Source organism: Anastrepha obliqua, chromosome 5, assembly GCF_027943255.1.
Source record: "Anastrepha obliqua isolate idAnaObli1 chromosome 5, idAnaObli1_1.0, whole genome shotgun sequence".
Classification (NCBI taxonomy): domain Eukaryota; kingdom Metazoa; phylum Arthropoda; class Insecta; order Diptera; family Tephritidae; genus Anastrepha; species Anastrepha obliqua.
The window spans coordinates 59,993,960-60,013,523 of record NC_072896.1 but is presented as its reverse complement, the minus strand read 5'-3'; the positions used below and the strand labels follow the sequence as shown (position 1 = coordinate 60,013,523).

The window sequence follows — 19,564 nt, the reverse complement described above, 5'->3', positions numbered from 1 at the left end:
GGCAAACCTCCGAGTGTATTTCTGCCATGAAAAAGCTCCTCATAAAAATACCTGCCGATCGAAACCGGCTTAAAACTGTAGGTCCCTCCATTTGTGAAACAACATCAAGACGCACGCCACAAATAGGAAGAGGAGCTCGGCCAAACACCCAAAAAGCGTGTAAGCACCAATTAAATATAAATAAATAAATAACATCTTAGAAACGGCATTAATCGGTAAGAATGACATCCCTAAAAGGCTAAGAAACTTGCTTTCCTTTCCAATAAGTTTTCACATTTCCATGCTTCAGGCATACAAATAACCTGAAACTTTATAAATAATATTTGGAATCACTTCGAGGAAATGGTGCTTCAAAGGTAATTGAAAATAATACCGAACTGAGATTTGGAAAACAGTTGACTGACAGAACGAAGAAAAATGTCGCATTATTCAAATTTTCTAAAGCCCAATTAGATGAAGTCGTTTTTTTTAATGCATAAAACATGAGCTGCTGCTCAGACCCAATTCTCTAGGTAGGATACATATGCGTTTTTTTCCACAAAAATTGCGTAACTCTTTAGCTTTTACACGCGATGTGAGCTTAATTTCAAAAGGATAATTTGAGCTCACATAGGCACACTGCCTAATTACTCATAATTTGGTTGGTTAGCTATCCAAACTTTCACTTCGCCTCTGAACATAGTGGGGCGGAGGGGCTTCATATTGATCCGGTCATAAATCGAATGCAATTAAATTGGAAGACCCACAAACTGTTTTTAGCCGAAAAATGACAAGCATTGCTGAACAAGCTAAAGAAAACCCAAACTAGCTTTTGAAAGTATTATATAAATACTTTGTATGTACACATGTAAGTATGTATAAGTATAAGTATAATTAGAAATTGCATAATAAATTGGAATGAACATTATCCGTTAACGAGAAACAAACAATCATCTCGAATCGGCCAAAATACCGATGTACGTACAAATACTGTATGTGTCGTTTTACAAACAACCTTCGCAGCTAGCCAACTATGGTAACGAACTGGTCCTCTGAGCTTTGCTAAAGTCATGCAAACAAGTGGCAACCAAACAGCTTATTTACTTTCTTCTACATAAATAAATTAGCTTGAGCCACCCACGCGCAACCTTACTACTTCGAAATCACTCATTCACATTTTGCCCGGCATCCTTAAGCTTGCTTAGTCGCCAGTTCGTCGACCATAGCAACTAATCATACCATTTCTCCGAACAGTTGGTGCCATAGCCAAAGACACCATAGCCCCCATGGCAACAGATATTAGCACAGAGAGCAAAAACACCACCATCTTCACCTCTAAACTCAAAGCAAACTATCATACATACACACACACACATTTGATTTATGCCCATTGGCACTGTCTGCAGATCTTCGTCATGCTACTAAGCTATTTAATTAATTTACCCATTCACATTATCGGCTAAAGAGAAACATTCACTCCCAAGCAGACCACGCTACTGCCGATCAGTGTGACTAGATGAAAAAATTGTCTGGGACCAACCGTCGCACTATGGGCCAGGAATTCCTCAAAAGGGGTGAAAATAACAAGTTTTGGTCGATTTTAATGAAGCTTCATATAGGGAAATTTTGGGATCACTGATTACGAATCAGAAGTTAGTTTAAACAAAAAATAAAAGTAAATCGAAAAAGAGGTTCCAACCTCCCCGATGTGGACACTGTAAATTACATTTTTTGTAGGTGAACTCAAGGCCTTACAAGACAAAGTAGACTCGGTCAAGTAGACACGACAAAGTCAAAATTTTTAATGTGAATCTAAAAATTTGTAAAAAGTGATGTAAATCCTTTAAAACGTATAAGCACAAAATTACCAAAAAGTCATTCCGAAGTCATTCATTTCTATATAGTGGTTAATAGGGGTTAATGGTTATATATTTATTTTTTAAGAATTATAAGTTTCACATAACTTCATGTCATCATAGGAACTAGTTCAAGATTGAAATCTGTTGAATTTTAAATATTTGCCAACTCTTGAAAAACCAGAGTGACCATAAGACTTAAGATTATCTTTGTAAATCAAATAATATCATAATTGAAAAAAAAACAACGGAACTTGTTTCCAAAGTATGAGTATATGACACCAGTGAAACATTGTATAAATTTACTTGAAACTTGTACCTAATGTGCCTCTATTTCACACAGGTTTACCATAAATTTAGAGTTATAAGTAAAACAGTAAATATAATAAAAAAAATAATTTTTAAACGAATGAACAGAATGCAAAATGAACTCCAATAAGTGGTTATACCATACATACACACATAGGTGTAAAGATACTTTTTATTCAATTTTTTAATAAAATTTCAGTGTATGCAATCTTTGCATCTTTTTCATCAGGAGCCAAAACATATGAAGTTTCTTTTTTATTACATCGGATAGAGTTACAAATAATTATTCATGTGTAAAACATTGAGATCGGAGGCCCAAACCGGACACCTTAAGAGTTTGTCCTTGAGCTTAATTTGTTGTCACTGCAAAATATAATTTGACTGGAAAATGGAGATACTCAAAATAGAAGTTCCGTGGGTATTATCGGATAATAGGATTGAGATTACATAGTAATGTTACAAAAGCTCTTAATACATACACATTAACAGCATTTTTTGTAAAAGGTGTCAGTTCTGCTCCAAAAATATTGGTAATACCTATAAAACATTATCTAATTTTATTGATGCAGAACGGAAGTAATGTGATAGTGATAGCTGCGCATGTCACAGAGAATGTGAAGATCCCGACACCCCAATCGTTGACGAGATGAGAATAGCGATGGTGAGAATAGCGATAACTCGGCTAAAGAACAACAAAGCCGCGGGCGCTGACGGACTGCCGGCTGAGCTATTCAAACATGGCGGCGAGGAGCTGCCGATTGAAATTTAAGTGTGCTCTGCCCAATCCATAAGAAGGGTGATCGTGCAATCTGTGCCAATTACCGCGGGATTAGTCTCCTAAATGTCGCCTATAAGGTTCTAGCGAGCGAATTGTGTGAAAGGCTGAAGCCCACCGTCAATCAACTGATTGGACCTTATCAGTTTGGCTTTAGAGCTGGAAAGTCTACCATCAACCAAATATTCACAATACGCCAAATCTTGGAAAAGACCCATGAAAGGAGAATCGACACACACCATCTTTTCGTCGATCTCAAAGCTACATTCGACAGTACGAAAAGGAGTTACTTGTATGCCGCGATGTCTGAATATGGTATCCCCGCAAAACTAGTACGGCTATGCAAGATAACGTTGCTCAATACCAGCAGCACCGTCAGAATTGGGAAAGACCTCTCCGAGCCGTTTGATACCAAACGAGGTTTCAGACAGGGTGACTCGCTGTCGTGTGACCTCTTTAACCTGATGTTGGAGAGGATCGTACGAGCCGCAGAACATAATTATATTGACATCATCGGCCTTAACAACCGCGCTGTTAGTTCTGCCTTCTCCAAACTGGATAAAGAGGCAAAGCGAATGGGTCTGGTGGTGAACGAGGACAAAACGAAGTACCTCCTGTCTTCAAACAAACAGTCGGCGCACTAGCGTATCAGCACCTACGTCACTGTTGACAGTTATAATTTCGAGGTTGTAAAAGACTTCGTATATTTAAGAACCAGCATTAACACCTATAATAATGTCAGCCTTGAAATCCAACGTAGAATCTATCGACGAACAAAACTAATACTCTACAAGACTCTTATCATGCCCGTCCTAGCGTATGGCGCAGAAGCGTGGCGATGACAACATCCGATGAAGCGACGCTTGGAGTATTCGAGAGAAAGATTCTGCGTAAGATTTTTGGACCTTTGCACGTTGGCAATCGCGAATATCGTAGACGATGGAACGATGAGCTGTTTGAGCTTTACGACGACATAGACATAGCGCAGCGAATAAAGATCCAGCGGCTACGCTGGCTGGGAATGGATACAAACGCTCTGGCTCTGAAAGTATTTGATGCGGTACCAGCTGTTGGTAGCAGAGGAAGAGGAAGGCATCCGTTGGAAAGACCATGTAGAGAAGGACTTGGCTTCACTTGGTGTGTCGAATTGGCGCCGGTTAGCACGAGAAAGAAACGACTGGCGCGCTTTCTTAAACTCGGCCTAAATCGCACAAGCGGTTATCGCGCCAATTAAGAAGAAGAAGAAGAACGGAACTAAACATTTAAAGTTTAACTACAAAGAAAAAATATTTCAATCTATTGGTTCATTTTTGATGTAACATCAACAATTGATGATTTTTTACTATATTTTCCCATATTGCCATGCCTCTCAAAGCCTTCTTCAACTTATGTTAAATTACCCTTCCATTTAACCAATTTCAGTACTTAATTTTGGTCAATTCTCGCCACTTTTGAGGGGTGTCTGCTCCATAGTGCGTCGCCCAGCCTGTTTGGCTGGTAATGACCAGATTATGATTTCACATGCATACGAGCATGAACATACGAGTGAACGAGGTGGGCAGCAGAGCTAAGACGGTATCATTTTTCTGCTCCTATTACGAAAGATTTGACTGATAAGCGGAACAAAAATGACGTCGACAACGGAAATTACCGTACAAGTGATGATAACTATATTACCAACGCAAATTTATGGACTGCACTGAATTACACACGTACATACATACATATATATGGACTTGTGTGCTAAGAATTAAGTATGCATTTCTCATACATGAGATGTACAATTCGTGTATTAAAGGCCAATCTATTGCATTTGGGGTATTCACAAGAGTGTCGAATGTTGTATACCATGAACTGTGAACGGAAAAAAACTTACTTAGGATGTTCCCAAGCACCGTAAAAGTGAAATTATGAATTTTCACACAGCTCAAAAAATGGTTGTAGTTTACCTAAGCATTTATTTAACGACATCTTGCAAGCCAAGTAAGTTTTATTTCATACTGAACTTTGAGCCTTTGTTCACTGAGGTTTTATAACGGGTGTTTTTTAAGAACTTGAGAAGTTAAAATTATATCATAAAACAGAAATATTTTCGGAATGAATTGTTTTTATTATAATTCGGTATATAATTTCGTGGCATTTATTTTTGAATACGATACTCTGCATATGTCGGCTGTGTCCACCAGTTACATGGCCCATTCGATCAGTCCAATTTTTGACCACTTTTTTCCAATAATCTGGCCGTATGGCGTGAAGGTGTCTTGAATATTTCCAATAAATAGATTATTAAATGCGCTGTATGGAAAGTTGCGCCATCTTGTCTGAACGAAATGTCGCCGATGTTTAGCTGATTAACTTTTAAAAACAAAAATTCAGTTATCTTGGCTTGATAACGCTCGCCATTCACCGCCAGTACTCTGTGAACTTCACGAACGGATTTATTATAATTTTTTCTTTTTTTTCAGAGTAAATTTCCACAATTTCGAATCGTTGTTCTGGCGTTCAACGGTTCATAAGGGCTTGCCAAACCTTACGGCACAGAAATGACAACATACTTTGCCATTCTCAGCTGTCAAACCATATTTATCTACATCGATAGTTCTCATGCAGACATCTATATTCTCATGAAACTAACAAAACACCCGATAAAACTACAATAATGGATAATTATGCTCTGTTTACTGAGGCTTACAATTTTTGGCACTTTACACACCGTACGAGTATGTATAATAACTTTTATAATATACAACTTAGTTTTATTAGTGGTTAGTTTTTCAATGATTTATGCGATCTCCTAATTTTCTTTGATTTTTATACTCATATTAATCACCATAATGACCCTATCGGAAGATTTATAATTTTTTCAAATGGCGTCGTACGTCAATCATGTTGGACTCTTGTAAACTAGACAACTTCAGTATACAAACAAGCAAGCAATTGAGCACGTTAAGGTCAAAATAAAGATTTCTATCACACAAAATCATTTTTTATTTAATAAAAAAGTTATTCAAAAATAAAATTGGACGATTAATTTGTTGTAGAAACCAAATATGCATACATAGGTGTATCTTATCTGAAAGAGAGTTTATATAGAAGTTCTGTTCCTCGAAATTGCGTCTACACAAAAAACCTACGAATGGTAGAAACGCACGAGCCCACTCGGCAATTAGTAGTTAAAACTAATTCCTCTGCAGGAGTAGAGTCTGACGAAGTGGTTTACTTGGTTCTCTTATTACCAAAATTTATAAATAAATATGTATACCATTTCTTTCATAAAACATAGTAAATAAGTTTTTATTTTGCGTATTTCATAACTATCGTTATAGGACAGCTAAGTACCAATCTACAAGTAGAAGTAAATTAATAAGTGCGCCAAGATTCTTTGGGATGTGTTTAAATTTTTACTCAAGCTTTCGTTCACATGGATGGATAGATAGACGGACTGATAGCCATTTCTTAATCGAATTTAAGCCTATTTTGGTAATGCTTTATAACTTGCAAAAAAAAAAAAATAGTAAGGGACAGCTAAACTGGAGTGAACTTAATATACCCGCGCACATTTTGGTTTAATATAATTTGCTGGCTGTTAGTTTTTGGAATCAAAAAATCTCATAGACTCATATAACTCTATTATTTTATTGTTTATAACTCAAGACGGACAGACGGAAATTTAATCTTAAAATATAAAAAGTGGACGTGGATTTATATTTATGACGGATTTAAATGAGGCGGGGATCAATACATGTACCAAGTTTGGCCGAGTTTTATTAAGTCGTTATCGAGATGCACGCATTTACCCCACCGCAGCACTACATATTTTCCAAAAATTTGCTAGCATCATATTAATTTTTCTGGGTTCATCATTGATATCAAAATTTAATGTATTTTCTTAGTTTTTAACAAATAGATACAATATTATGTTTTTTTTTTTAATTTTTTTAAATACCATTATACAGGGGCGTAGTTATTGATAAGTTTTCTTGAACATGGATAGACCGACGAAAATGTTTAAAGGAAATAGTAAATCGTTCAGTATTATTATATTCATTCACCTTATTTTCCTTACTTCCTTTTGAATAAAAACTCAAAAACTCATACTTTGTTTACATTGTTACTACAAATAGTCTGACAAATAAAACGAAACGTTCTTCATTTAAACGCAATACAAAATAGTAATACTATTTTTTGGAAAAAGAACCTCACTTCAATGCGAAATTCGATCAAAGGCATTACTTCTTAAACAAACAAAAAATTATTCGGAAAACTCAAATGTGTGTAATAAAAATTAATAATGAGTTCAACCTCCAAATCTATCTACCACTTCAAAAATCTAGTTTGGCACCGAAGCAACGACATTTTGAAATTCCGAAAGTGGGATTCGAGACCATTCTTTAATAACTAAAACGCTATTAGAAAAAACGTTTTTTTCATTATGGTGTTTCAGGAAGATTCGAATTCCGAATTGTAGTCATGCACCAAACCCATTCGGCTACGGTGGTGGTCATAGATTTGGTTTTCGTAATATTCATCTTCAATCCGTATTTTGCTCACGTAAAACACTCAGCTTTGATTGCAAATGGGGGCTTAAAAAACGATATCGTCAACATTATCCATATCGTTTAAATGCTCCAAGGTAAGGTCGACACCCCTTCTGGAATTTTTCCCTTCAAATCATACCAGTAGGAATTAAAACAATCAGGATCATCGAGATTGAACATTTTTCGTACTTTCCCACTCATCGGTCTATGCCATGTGCTGTTTTGGAAATTCTAGTTTCACGTTTGTGTGGTTCCGTCAAAGTTTGTTTTGTCCTAAATTTATAAGTTTTCCCACATTATCGATTTCTGAGGCCGAGCGATTCAATTTAATCGCAAATTGATTTTAGTCATACCAATCACCGCGTAGAAATTGAACTGGAGCGATTTTTTCGAACTTCGATTTTTTCCCCCATAATGATTTTTTATTAGAATTTATAGCGTACTGAAATATTTAATAGCTACATAAAATTAAAACTTCAAAGGTTACTCGTAAATTCAATGATTTTGTGCCCAACTTACTCATTTGACTGCCTCTAATTGAATTTCGCAATAAACCTAACTAAAAAACAAAAAAATTAAATAACTACGAAGAAAGAACTAACGGTATTTGCATATTTCCAGCACAGTATGAAAAAAATTAAAACTCAAAATTTCGAGAGCAAATGAAAGGTACCGTTGCATATGAAACAAACTTTAAAGCTAAATACACACCAGGCAACCGTTGCAGCAACTCGGCCATGTTGAAGCAACCGTTGCCTCGTGTGTAGCTGTGTTGCCAAATGATTTTCGTGGTGCTGCAACCGTTGCCTGAAATATCAAATAAATTTGATTTTTGGGATAGGTTGCTGCAACCGTTGCTTCGTGTGTATCATTGTTTACTGCTTTTACTCGTTCAGTTCGTTGAACACAAGCAAAGAAGAAGGTTCGTGCGGAGTAAAATAAAGTGAAAAGGAAAAAATGGCAATTGAAAATAATGAAAATTATGTTAATTTTATTAACGAATATAAAATTTGAGAGAGCTGTGGGATATAAGTAGTGAAAAATATAAAAATAAAAATTTTAGAAAAAAAGCGATCAATTAAAAAATGAATACAATAAAATTGATAAAAATTTCAAGTCCGCAAAAGCGTTTCCTGTTGCAAGATACCGCAAAGTTATTGCCAGTCTAATTTCTGCTGATATTGGCTCTCTCATTATGGTATCTTGTTTCGTTATTTTGGCCTTTACGAAGTCCAACAATTTTCTAAACAGGGCTTCATCCATCCTCATGTAATTTTTATAGTCCGCTGGCTCATTTTCCTTCAGTTCTTTCAGCAGCCTCTCGTTCGAAAATTCGATTTTTTTAAAAGCCAATTTTTGGACCAGATTTTTTTTTCTTCCTCATTTTCGTACAAAAGTTCGTCAATTATAATAAGAGAAGTAATTTTACGCATTTCGTCGATCATTTAAAAAATTTAATTTTACGTATCTTCCGCTTGTACCTTTCCTGCACCACAGTTATACACAATACTGAGATTGAAGCAACGGTCGCAACGTGTTTCTTAAACAAAGGCAACACGTTGCTGCAACCGTTGCTTCAACGGTTGCCTGGTGTGTATTTAGCTTAATAGCATAAATGCCAATGCCTTCAATGTAATTTTGCGAAGTGTATATGTGCGTATGTATGTATATATGTATTTTATTATATTCATTATTGAATTTTCAATTCAAAAGAAAACACTTTTATATTCGACTGTAAACCCATGTTTTTCAAAAATCAATGACATTAAGAAAAAAATTTAATTGCAGTTTGAGAGCACAACATCTGATTAGGTTATTATAAGATTTTGATTGGTTTTGGCAAGTCTGCAAAAATTTTACTGCTACTGAAAATAAAATTTATGCCACAAAATTCAAATTTTTTCTGAGAAGTTTTATTTAGTGGAAAAGAACACAAAACAATTTTGGTGCTTTATTATTTTATCAAGCCAAATGTTGGTTGCTGACGAAATTGGATAGCTGTGAAGTTAGCCTTAAGCTCTTTGTTTATTCTTGCGTAGCAATTAACACATTTTCTTCGCAATTTTTTTTTTACCTTGGTTGGCTAATACGTAATTTCTGTTTTGCAAGCCTATTAATTTCTGTGATAATATGTTGTATTACTTCATTGTATGTCATTACCAACACTTTAAAAGGACTTACATACATACATATATTACATATATTTTTGAAAAAAAAAATGTAAACACTGCACTTGCCGGTGAATAGAAATGAGTTTTGCCTTCCGATATAATCAGTCAATTGTAAGTCTCCTATATGCCTTTTCTTAAAATTAGCTTGGCCTCCTAGTTTCATTTAACTGTCGTTAATTTTTAAATGACATGACCTATTATGGGCATGTAACCGTTGTATAATTTAGTTATCGCCACTCTCACGGAAACACTATTGCACATTGTGTTAAGTCAAGAACGGCTTCGGAAAAAAACTGAAATATCAATTACCATTTCTTCAGAAAAAAATTCAAAACAGCCTTTGAGATTTACACAATAGCGATATGATTTGCATGGTTTGGAAACTTATCTTAGTGAATCTCTGCAAAGAAATTAGGCACGCTGGTAGCAAACCCTACATTTTCTGACAAAATTTGCTTTAAAATATATTTCCTTCATTGAGTGCGTTGTGTTAGTTTTTATAATAATTGGTGCGTACACTTCTATTAGGTGTTGGGACGAGTTCCTCCTCCTATTTGTGGCGTACGTCTTGAAGTTGTTCCAGAAATAGAGGAACTTAGAGTTTTAAGCCGATTCCAAATTGTTTTTATGAGGAGCTTTTTCATGGCAGAAATACACTCGGAGGTTTGCCATTGCCTGCCGAGGGGCGACCGCTATAAGAAAAAATTTTACATATCATTTTGCTGTTTAACGCACGGAGATTCGAACCTACCATACGTGCTTCCGAATGGTAGCCACGCACCAACTTATATGGTTCGGCTTTAAAACCCGATGTTCGTTCATTCCTTTGTGTTAAGAAATCTGAAAGGATAATTGAAAATTTTCGCATAGCACTAGGATATTGTCCGGGTTCAAAACTTCCTTCATGAAACACCAAATGGTAGAAACAAATTCTTTCTAATATCGGTCGCCCCCCGACAGACAATTACAAATCTGCGAGTAAATTTTTACCATGAAAAAAGGTCCTTATAAAAAACCATCTACCATTCGGAGGTGGCTTAAAATTGTAGGTCCGTCCATTTTCTCCTCCACATATAGGAGGAGAAGCGCGGTCGAATACCCAACAAAGGGTACAAGCGCCAATATACTCGAAAATGCATTCACTCAAATTACAACAAACAGGTAACAATGAAAAAATGAGACTTCGGCAGACTCCACACAACAAGCACAGGCATTCTTTGCAGATAACATTCCCCAAAAACTTTATTATTTTTACTCCTAGTGCGTGTCAGCGAAAGAACAATGGATAAATTGCAGCAGCTGCAAAGCGTAGATGACAAGATGTGAAACTCTTATTCTCGTGAGAGCCCCGTAAGAATGTGCGTTTTTTATAACTTTAGCCAGTGATGCCACACCGGAAAAAACATTACTTGGGAATTTATTAAACAAAAATTGGAAGTTTGCAGTTTCTACATTACTACACTAATATGTATGTGTATATATAAATATACAAATATAATAATTATGTACAATATATGTACATACATATATTTAAATATCATACAATAGAAATAAGCACATTCAGTATAAAATACATAAATGAGCAAAAAGCCTAAAATTAATATTTAAATGCAATTATTAAACATTGAAATACAAAAATAATGAAGGCAAAAACCATACTTCTAAAAAAATATAAAGAAATATAAAAAGATTGCAATATTTCAATATAAGACAAAAATCCTGTAACACCAATCACTTTTAATTTTTTATATGTAGCTTAAAGATATTGTTGTAAAATATCACAAAAAATATGATATTTCTTCTTAGGAAGTTGAAAGCTCATTGTCCCCGACGCATCCTTGAACCAATTTATTCTTTACTTTTGACATTTTCTTGCTGAAAATACTATAATTTATTAGCTTGAAACGCAACATTGACCTAACTTTATTGTTTACCTTTTTCATTTTTATTCTTCTTTCTTATTTAAATATAATGTCCTGCAAAATATGTATGCATAAGATGGCATTAATATAAAAGCGCCATTAATATTTTTGGTCGCCCGTCTACCAGCTGTTCATCAGCTCTGAGATTGGCAGTGCTGCCACGTACCCAAAAGAGTTGCTGGGTGCGCTCTCACATAAAATGGGGGAGTTCCGTCTCTAGTCATTTATGGTAAAAGAACGGCATGGCCACGGTGTTCAGAACGCAAAGGTGTGGATAACATCAGATCGGCTCTTTGCGATTTTTAAGGAATCAGGTGAATAGCTGACGTTACCCGGCCTGCGAGAGCGTTTCAAGCGATTTTTTTAAACTGAAAAATCAATCTGGACAAAATTTTAGATTTTATTGAACTCAATAAAGGCTCTGGTAGTTGGAGCATTACAAGCATACAGAAACCTAAGAAAGTCTACATAGAAAACCTCGGAGCAACGAAAAGATCTAGTAAGAGTATTTAAAAAAATTCTCTTATGGTGCATGGGGCAATCAATAACACCGCGCAGTATGTCGCAGACAAAAGACGAAGAAATGAGTATTTTCCTAAACTACAGAGATATGTAATTTATTAATAAGCATCTACTATAGATTAATAGGCGGCGATGGAGTGAGAAAAGATGCGAAGGTTACACAGGGCAAGCCTAAGAATACTTTCTGGATTCTCTCAACCCTTATAACATGACATGCATAGTACGAGACCAAATAAAAGAAGCCTCTGACGGAAGAACGCTTTATATAGGGTGATCAATCATGAGGTGCTTTTTTCAATAGTTAAAAAAAAACAAAAATGTAAATTATGTTCAAAACCTTTATTTATCATTTGAAAGGACATTCTTTGACATTTACTTTTTGAATATGACTTCATTCAAATGTTGGCCGCAACTACGCTTAAGGTGGTCCATTCTGAAGGTCCAATTTTCAATCACTCGTTCGAGCATTTCCACTGGTATGTCGTGAATAACGCGCGTAATGTTGGCTTCCAGAGCTTCAATCGTAGCTGGTTTATCAGCATAGACCTTGGACTTCTCGAATCCCCAAAGAAAAAAGTCCAAAAGTGTGATATCACAAGATCTTGGTGGCCAACTCACAGGTCCTAAACGTGAAATCAGCTGCTCTCCGAAATGACTTTTCAATAAAGTCATTGTTTTACGAGCTGTATGGCAACAGAACGCTGATTTTCATAATACAGTTGAACAATTTGTAGACGTTGTTTCTTTGAGTCTTTCCATGATGAAATGCCAAACGCTGTTCAACAAATCCACGATGACAGTTTGCCACAACTCGCGCGCGATCTGTAAAAAAAACGCAAATGAAAAAAACTCCTCTTAATTGATCACCCATTACAAAAGCTTGAACATAAACGGGTCAGTGAAATCTTTGCTTTCTTGCTTAACGAAAGCAGGCATTGCAGCGACTTAGTTATGTTAAAATTAATATAATTAACAAATGGGAACTTTGAGCGAAAGATTACACCCAAGTGCTTAATTTAATTTACACTACTTAGAAGTGAAATAGAGGTTTGATAAGAGGTGCTGATGATATTGCAACGTTTACAAAAAGGTCACATAAAAACACTTAGTTGTATTCAATGCAATGCGATTCTTAAGACCCAATTCTAACGAAAGGTAATGACTTAACATTATCGACAAGAACCATGCATCGACAGAACCATGTGTAAATAAGAAACCGCCCAACTCAGAAAATCTGAATGAAAACCAATACAGACAAATTCAAACCCTATCATAGACCTGTGTGTCTAGCTGGTACCCCGATTGAACAACTGCGACAAATTATATTTAGTAATAATTTATCTTGGATGATGCCTTGAAAGAATTTTAGCGTAGCGTATACTCTTGAAATGGGTCTATGATTGCTTATGTAATTTTTGTTACCACTCTTGAAAACCAGTGTGCAACAATTTCCAAGCAGCTGTAAAAATATGAATTTTTAAAATATTGTTTATACGAAGTAAAAGGGACGCAATCATTACATTTTTTAAACTTAGGAAAAATTTTGTTTTTCTTATTCCGAAATTTCATCAAAGCCACATTATCCCAGGGCGCTTTATATTGCTTTTTTGTTAAAAAAAACAATACTAATACTTTTGCAATCGCCTAGCACAGTAGACCTAAAGATATCGAATCCCTTGGAAACATCAAGTTGACCAAACAGTTGATATCCGTCGAAATACCATTAATTTCAAAACATCGCATAACTTAAAATTAAATAATAAATTTGATTTAACATTGCTAATTTTAGAAAATTTATAAAACTCAATGTCGAGCACTAGAGCTCATGATGCATATTCGGTTAACTATGAGGTTTACTACGGCGGCCGCCGTATGGGTTGATGCGTGTCTACCATTCAGAAATGCACAGGTTCGAAATCCCGGGCACGCAACCCCAATTAATATAATACCTTTTTCTAATGGCGGTCGCCCCTCAGCAGACAATGGTAAGCCTCCGAGTATATTTCTGCCAAGAAAAAGCTCCTCATAAAAAAACAGCCGTTCGGAATCGACTTAAAAATTGGAGGTCCCTCTATTTGTGAAACATCAAGACGCACACCACAAACAGGAGGCCAAACACCAAAAAACGGTGTACATACATAAATGTATATAATATAATAAGAAAAGTGCTTTTCAAGTAAGGAATACGTAAAGTTTGTTTGGATACACATTTTTCTTCAAAATGCAATATAAAGTCTAAAGTACGACCAAGTTTATTTGGAATACTACAATCAATGCGAATGATATCAATACTTAAGAAACCATCTAATAGGTAAATTTCACATCGCAAGCAAACAGCGCAAGCCGGTTAAAGTCACCCGCCACGCATTGGTGATGCAATATTATATGTATAGATCTATGATTTGTCACCTGTCCAGATTTTATGGAAGCCTTTCAATGCATGCAATTGATTTTCTGTACCAATGGGCACAAGCCTGATTTGGCGCGGTTGTCTAACTATGCGGTATACAACGTCATCAAATCTAACAATATTAGTTCATACACAGCATCAACTTTTTCTGGCTCAACAACCGAGTTTGAACAGCCCTCACGAAATTCGTCATGTACCGAAGTACGACCACCAAGCGACTCTATCAAAGGTTTAATTTAATCAAGTGCAGTTTTAGAATTATGGAAAAATCGCCGCAACGGTGTAATTTAATTCTCTTCGGAATTTATGCATACTATCCGATTTTTTAAGTGTATGTTATACACGAAAATACTTTTTTAAATAAAAAACTGTAGCAACTCGCAGATTGTTACTTCTTGGAATAGGAGCCAACTACACTAAAACCTTTAATACAGTACTGGATTTTTACAAAAAAGGCGAGTTTATTCAATCTCACAATAGCGCACCCATATACACTTTTTAGTACCATTATCTTAACAATAATAACAGTTTGACTCGTACTGTGCTAAAGCGCCACCAATGAAGCGATTGGGAACGCATTGGCAATTAATCAATCGCCTGGCAAGTGACCTCATTATCTTGGTGGCGGTTTGACTACCAGTCTGCATGGCTGCATTAAATGTACGTATGCATAAAGAATGCAGTGCTGCGTCACGACTTTTGGCGGCACCGTACGCCAATCTGGTGACGAATCGGCGCCCGCGACAGCACGAAAATATTTAAAATATTTTTTTGTTTTCGTTTTCATACTTACATAGAAATACAATTCCACATTTTTTGTGCGTTTTGGTGCACATGTTTGACGCTCACTTCGGCAACAACCAGTCTCGTCGGTACAACGGTGCAGAACTGTACAGTGAGGCATGTACATTTTTGAGGGATCACGCTGTATGCGTTCAACGTGTCGTTGCGGAACACGGCATGCTGCTTCTTTTAAGATTTGCTTAACGTGCTCGCTGGCCAAAGCTGCAAAAACATTAAAATCTATTAGAAGTCATACATCTTAGAAACAACATTATTTATACTCAATCGAAAAAAAGAGAAGTGACACAAAAAAAAACAACATTGGAGTCATTCGCTGGTTCAAAAACCTATTATTTATTAGTTTTTAAATCTTAGGAATAACTTTAAATCGGTCTGATCAAAATAGCATTAATATTCACCATAATAGCGTTGTAGATACGGGTTGCCATATTTGAATGGGTCTAGTATACAGTAAAAATACTATGCTGCCGCTTTGTACAGATTACAGGAGGAGGCGCTTTCCGAAAACTAGTACTTTATTCTTCACAATTTGGTAACCGGATGACGCCATATCTTTAAACAAACAAACAAAAGGAAAAGAAGCTACTTGTTTGTAAATATTCAGTGAATGGCTTGGCAATACCGGAGAATGTTAAAGGAATGGAATCAGAACCTTCTTCAACAATAAAAACGTTAATGTTCATTCCTATTTATATGTTTATTTCCTAAGCATCCTTCTTTAAAATGACCCTGACCAAGAACGCAACAATAAAGTATTCCGAGAAGTAAACTCAGCGTTTAGCTGCTCTAAAGCATTGTCAAAAGAAGGAGAGGGGAGGGTAAAGCACACAAAGTTGGACGAATATTTTTAGTCGAATTAGTCAACAACAACGGTCAACGTCAACTCGACGACAACATTTCATCTAATAACATATTAGCCATAAATTCTGTAACAAATTTTATAATGCATACTGCGAGAACAAACTCCTACGATTAATGGATTACGGAAAACACTTAATATTTCGAGAAAGTTTGTTTTTCCCAAACGTCTGAAGCGACAGACCAAAAAAGAAATTGTCGTCCTCGCGTGGTTCGAACCAGTGCAGCCATAAAGGCCGTTCGAGAAAGAATTCGCAGAATTCCCTTAGAAAGCAGAAAATTATGTCCAGAAAATTAAATGTATCGACCATATCCATGTCAAGATTAATTAGAGATAATCTTCGCACGAAAGCCTTCCGTCGCTCAACTGGTCATCTTTTGACAAGACGCTTGAAGAAAATTAGACTCGACAGATGCAAACAGCTTACTTCTAAAGTCGCAAAAAATGTTGTTTCAAGAGTTCAGTGTGGTCACAATCGAGTCTCCGTAATGGTTTGGTGGGGAGTGTCTTATAAAGACGATACATCTGCATACCAGAAGGATGTCTTAGAAGGCGTGGTGAAGCAGTTGAGCAGTATTCTCTTCAATGGAGAGCGCTGGATCTTCCAGCTAGATTCCGCTCCAGCCCATAAGGCAAAAACCACCTAGCAGTGGCTAAAAAACAATATTCCTGGGTTCATAGCCGCAGAAGATTGGCCGTCTGGAAGTTCAGATCTGAATCTATTGGACTACAGTTTGTGGTCAAAATTGGAGAACATGGCCTGTCGAAGGCCTCACACAAATTTGGACTGTCGCAAACAATCTTTAATTCGAGTAGCGATGTCAATATCTATGGAAACCGTGCGTGCTACAGTAGCTGAAAGCCTGATCGTTTGACGGCTTGTATAAAAGAAAATGGTGACCATTTCGCATGGAAATTAAAAATTTTGTTTTTTAATATTTACATGATTAAATAAAACGAGCTTCATTAAGAAAGTATTATACAATAATTTCATATCTACATATAACGGACTTGACTTGTAATAGAACTTATGGCAGGACTAAATAAACCCTCCCAAGCATTTTATAATTTTTTTTAACTCTGAAATGGGCTAATTTCACATTTACATTTTTTTGTTTAGAACCAATTTGATTTAATTTGTGTATAAGCAATTGAGTTTTTCCCACGATTTTCGAAACCTATCTAAGCCATTAAGCGAGCTATGGGTGGATTGTGATTTTTAGATTTGTGATCATTAAACTAACCACACTAAACAAATGAAGTAAGCGCGTGTTGTGAAAGCACAAATTATAAAAATACCTCTAAATGCAGTAATTTTTCTTCCTTTTGTTTTTTTATATGATATAAAGAGATGATGTCACAGCGAATTAGGAAAGCGCAATCCTGTATTCTATTCAAAAATAACTTCATTTGCATTAGTTTGTTCAATTGAAAAATCATAAAATCATACATCTTTAAGTCACAATATTGCTAAGCCATTAAATAAATATTTTAAAACAGTTTTTTTGGTTATCTGCAGAGATGACGTCATCCGGTATCAAAATCGCGAAGAATAAAACAGCGGTTTTCAGAAGGCACCACCTGCCGCATTCTGCATACCGTGTATTCTATAATTCTTGCTGTGATGCGATGGCTGCCAGATCGCAAATGAGCGGCATCGGAGCCAAGAGGGATGCGTTTGCCAGGGAACTAGACCAAAACATGTTATTTCTTACGAACTAGAAACGAATTCACGCGTATTGCAACAATAATCGCAGTTGGCAATCAAATATAACTTCGAAGTAAATAACTTTTATATTGCGCCAAAGGGTGGATGATGTCGAAGAAAGAAGCGCAGGAACCAACAGCATTCGAGGAACATGCTCGATAACTAAAAATGATTTAACCTTCATATATAATATAACCACATTACCAAAGTTGTTTAGAAAATATTATATACAAATTTTCAAAACATTGCATATCGAATGACCTTGAATGCGACATACGAGTATTACCATTACCGTTAAAAAGAGATACAAGTATATCAATATCAACATCTATCTGCACGTCTTGCCGCATAAATGCTCAGTTCGTTTTTCATTTGTTTATAACAAAGTTACGAAAGCATTTAAGGGGTGGTCCATATAACGGTTTCTTTTTCAAAATTAAAAAAGTATCGCACCCTGTTTTCCAAGACATTGGTGACGGTTTTTGGCTCTATCTCATGAATGGGCCTCACAGCTCCCCCACAGCTCTCACAAACAAACCAAACATGCTATATTGCTAAACTTGTGGACATATCTTCAAGACGGGTGTACCAACATAAAAAAATAATAATCGAAAGTCGAATGTACGTAGTCCTCGAAATTTCAAAATTCACCTTATTTTTTTAACAAAGCTCGTATGTTTTTAACAAACTTTATAATGTACGTTCATGCGCTTCAATGTACTGTTACGGAAATTTTTAGGAACAATTATAATTATCAGCGACAATATTAGCTAGTAAAACCGTTCATTATAACATAGTCCACTAAAAGGCCTCTTCAATTCGACAAGCCTTAGCAAGGGACGAAATACTTATAAATAGCAGAGAACAGAAGAACTATAGATTAGCAACGAACAAAATTTTTCCGAGTTGCGTTAGAGTTATTCGAACACAATTTGCAACAAATTTGGCGCGCGCAGTGCTGTTCCTGCAAAACAGACAGATGACAGTGATGTGAAGGAGGTCATAAAAAACGACACATGGCAGCCGGTTTTACGTTACCGGAATGACTCGGGTTTTTCCCGACCAAGGGCTGCCGCCCCAGTAAACTAACCCTGTCTAGTGTACCGTATCCCAGGTCATAAAAAACAATTTTCGAGAGAAATCTAAAGAATATTTTATGGGTGGCATACAAGTGTTATATTCACGATGTGAAGTGTATTTCATTTCAAGGGGATTACATTGAAACCTTACTTTTCATACATTCAGTAGTTCAGCCCGTGTATATATTCGTATGTAGAGGGTGGGCCATGTAAAATTTGCTTTTTGAAACTAATCAATATTTTTTCAAACTTTTTTTTTTATTTTGAAGATTGAACATTGCCATTTATGAATAAAAAATAATATCGTTCAAATGACTGCTACGACTGGCTTTACAGTAGGCCATTCGATCAACCCAATTTTTAAGGACATTTTCAATTGTTTGGGCTCCAATTTCATGAATAGCAACTTCGATTTCGTGTTTTAAAGCATCAATCATCTCTGGGTGGTTCGCATAGCATTCGTCCTTAACGGCTCCCCACAAAAAATAGTCCAACGGGCAACAGGCTTAAATCACAGCTCCGAAGCGGCCAATTGATATCGGAATTTCGGCTGATTATTCGGTTTTCAAAAACGGTAGCCAAAAGTTCGAGTGTAACTTTGGCAGTGTGACCATTTACTGTAACGGCGGCTC

General features: G+C 36.0%; 1 protein-coding gene across 1 annotated transcript in view; it reads right to left on the bottom strand.

The window, feature by feature from the left end:
- Nucleotides 1-19,564, bottom strand: part of LOC129246880 (uncharacterized) — a 119,834-nt gene that overhangs the window by 8,545 nt on the left and 91,725 nt on the right. Inside the window, exon 4 of the mRNA XM_054885593.1 lies at nt 15,276-15,487. Within this exon, the coding sequence (XP_054741568.1) occupies nt 15,276-15,487 (212 nt within the window). The remainder of the gene's footprint in view (nt 1-15,275; nt 15,488-19,564) is intronic.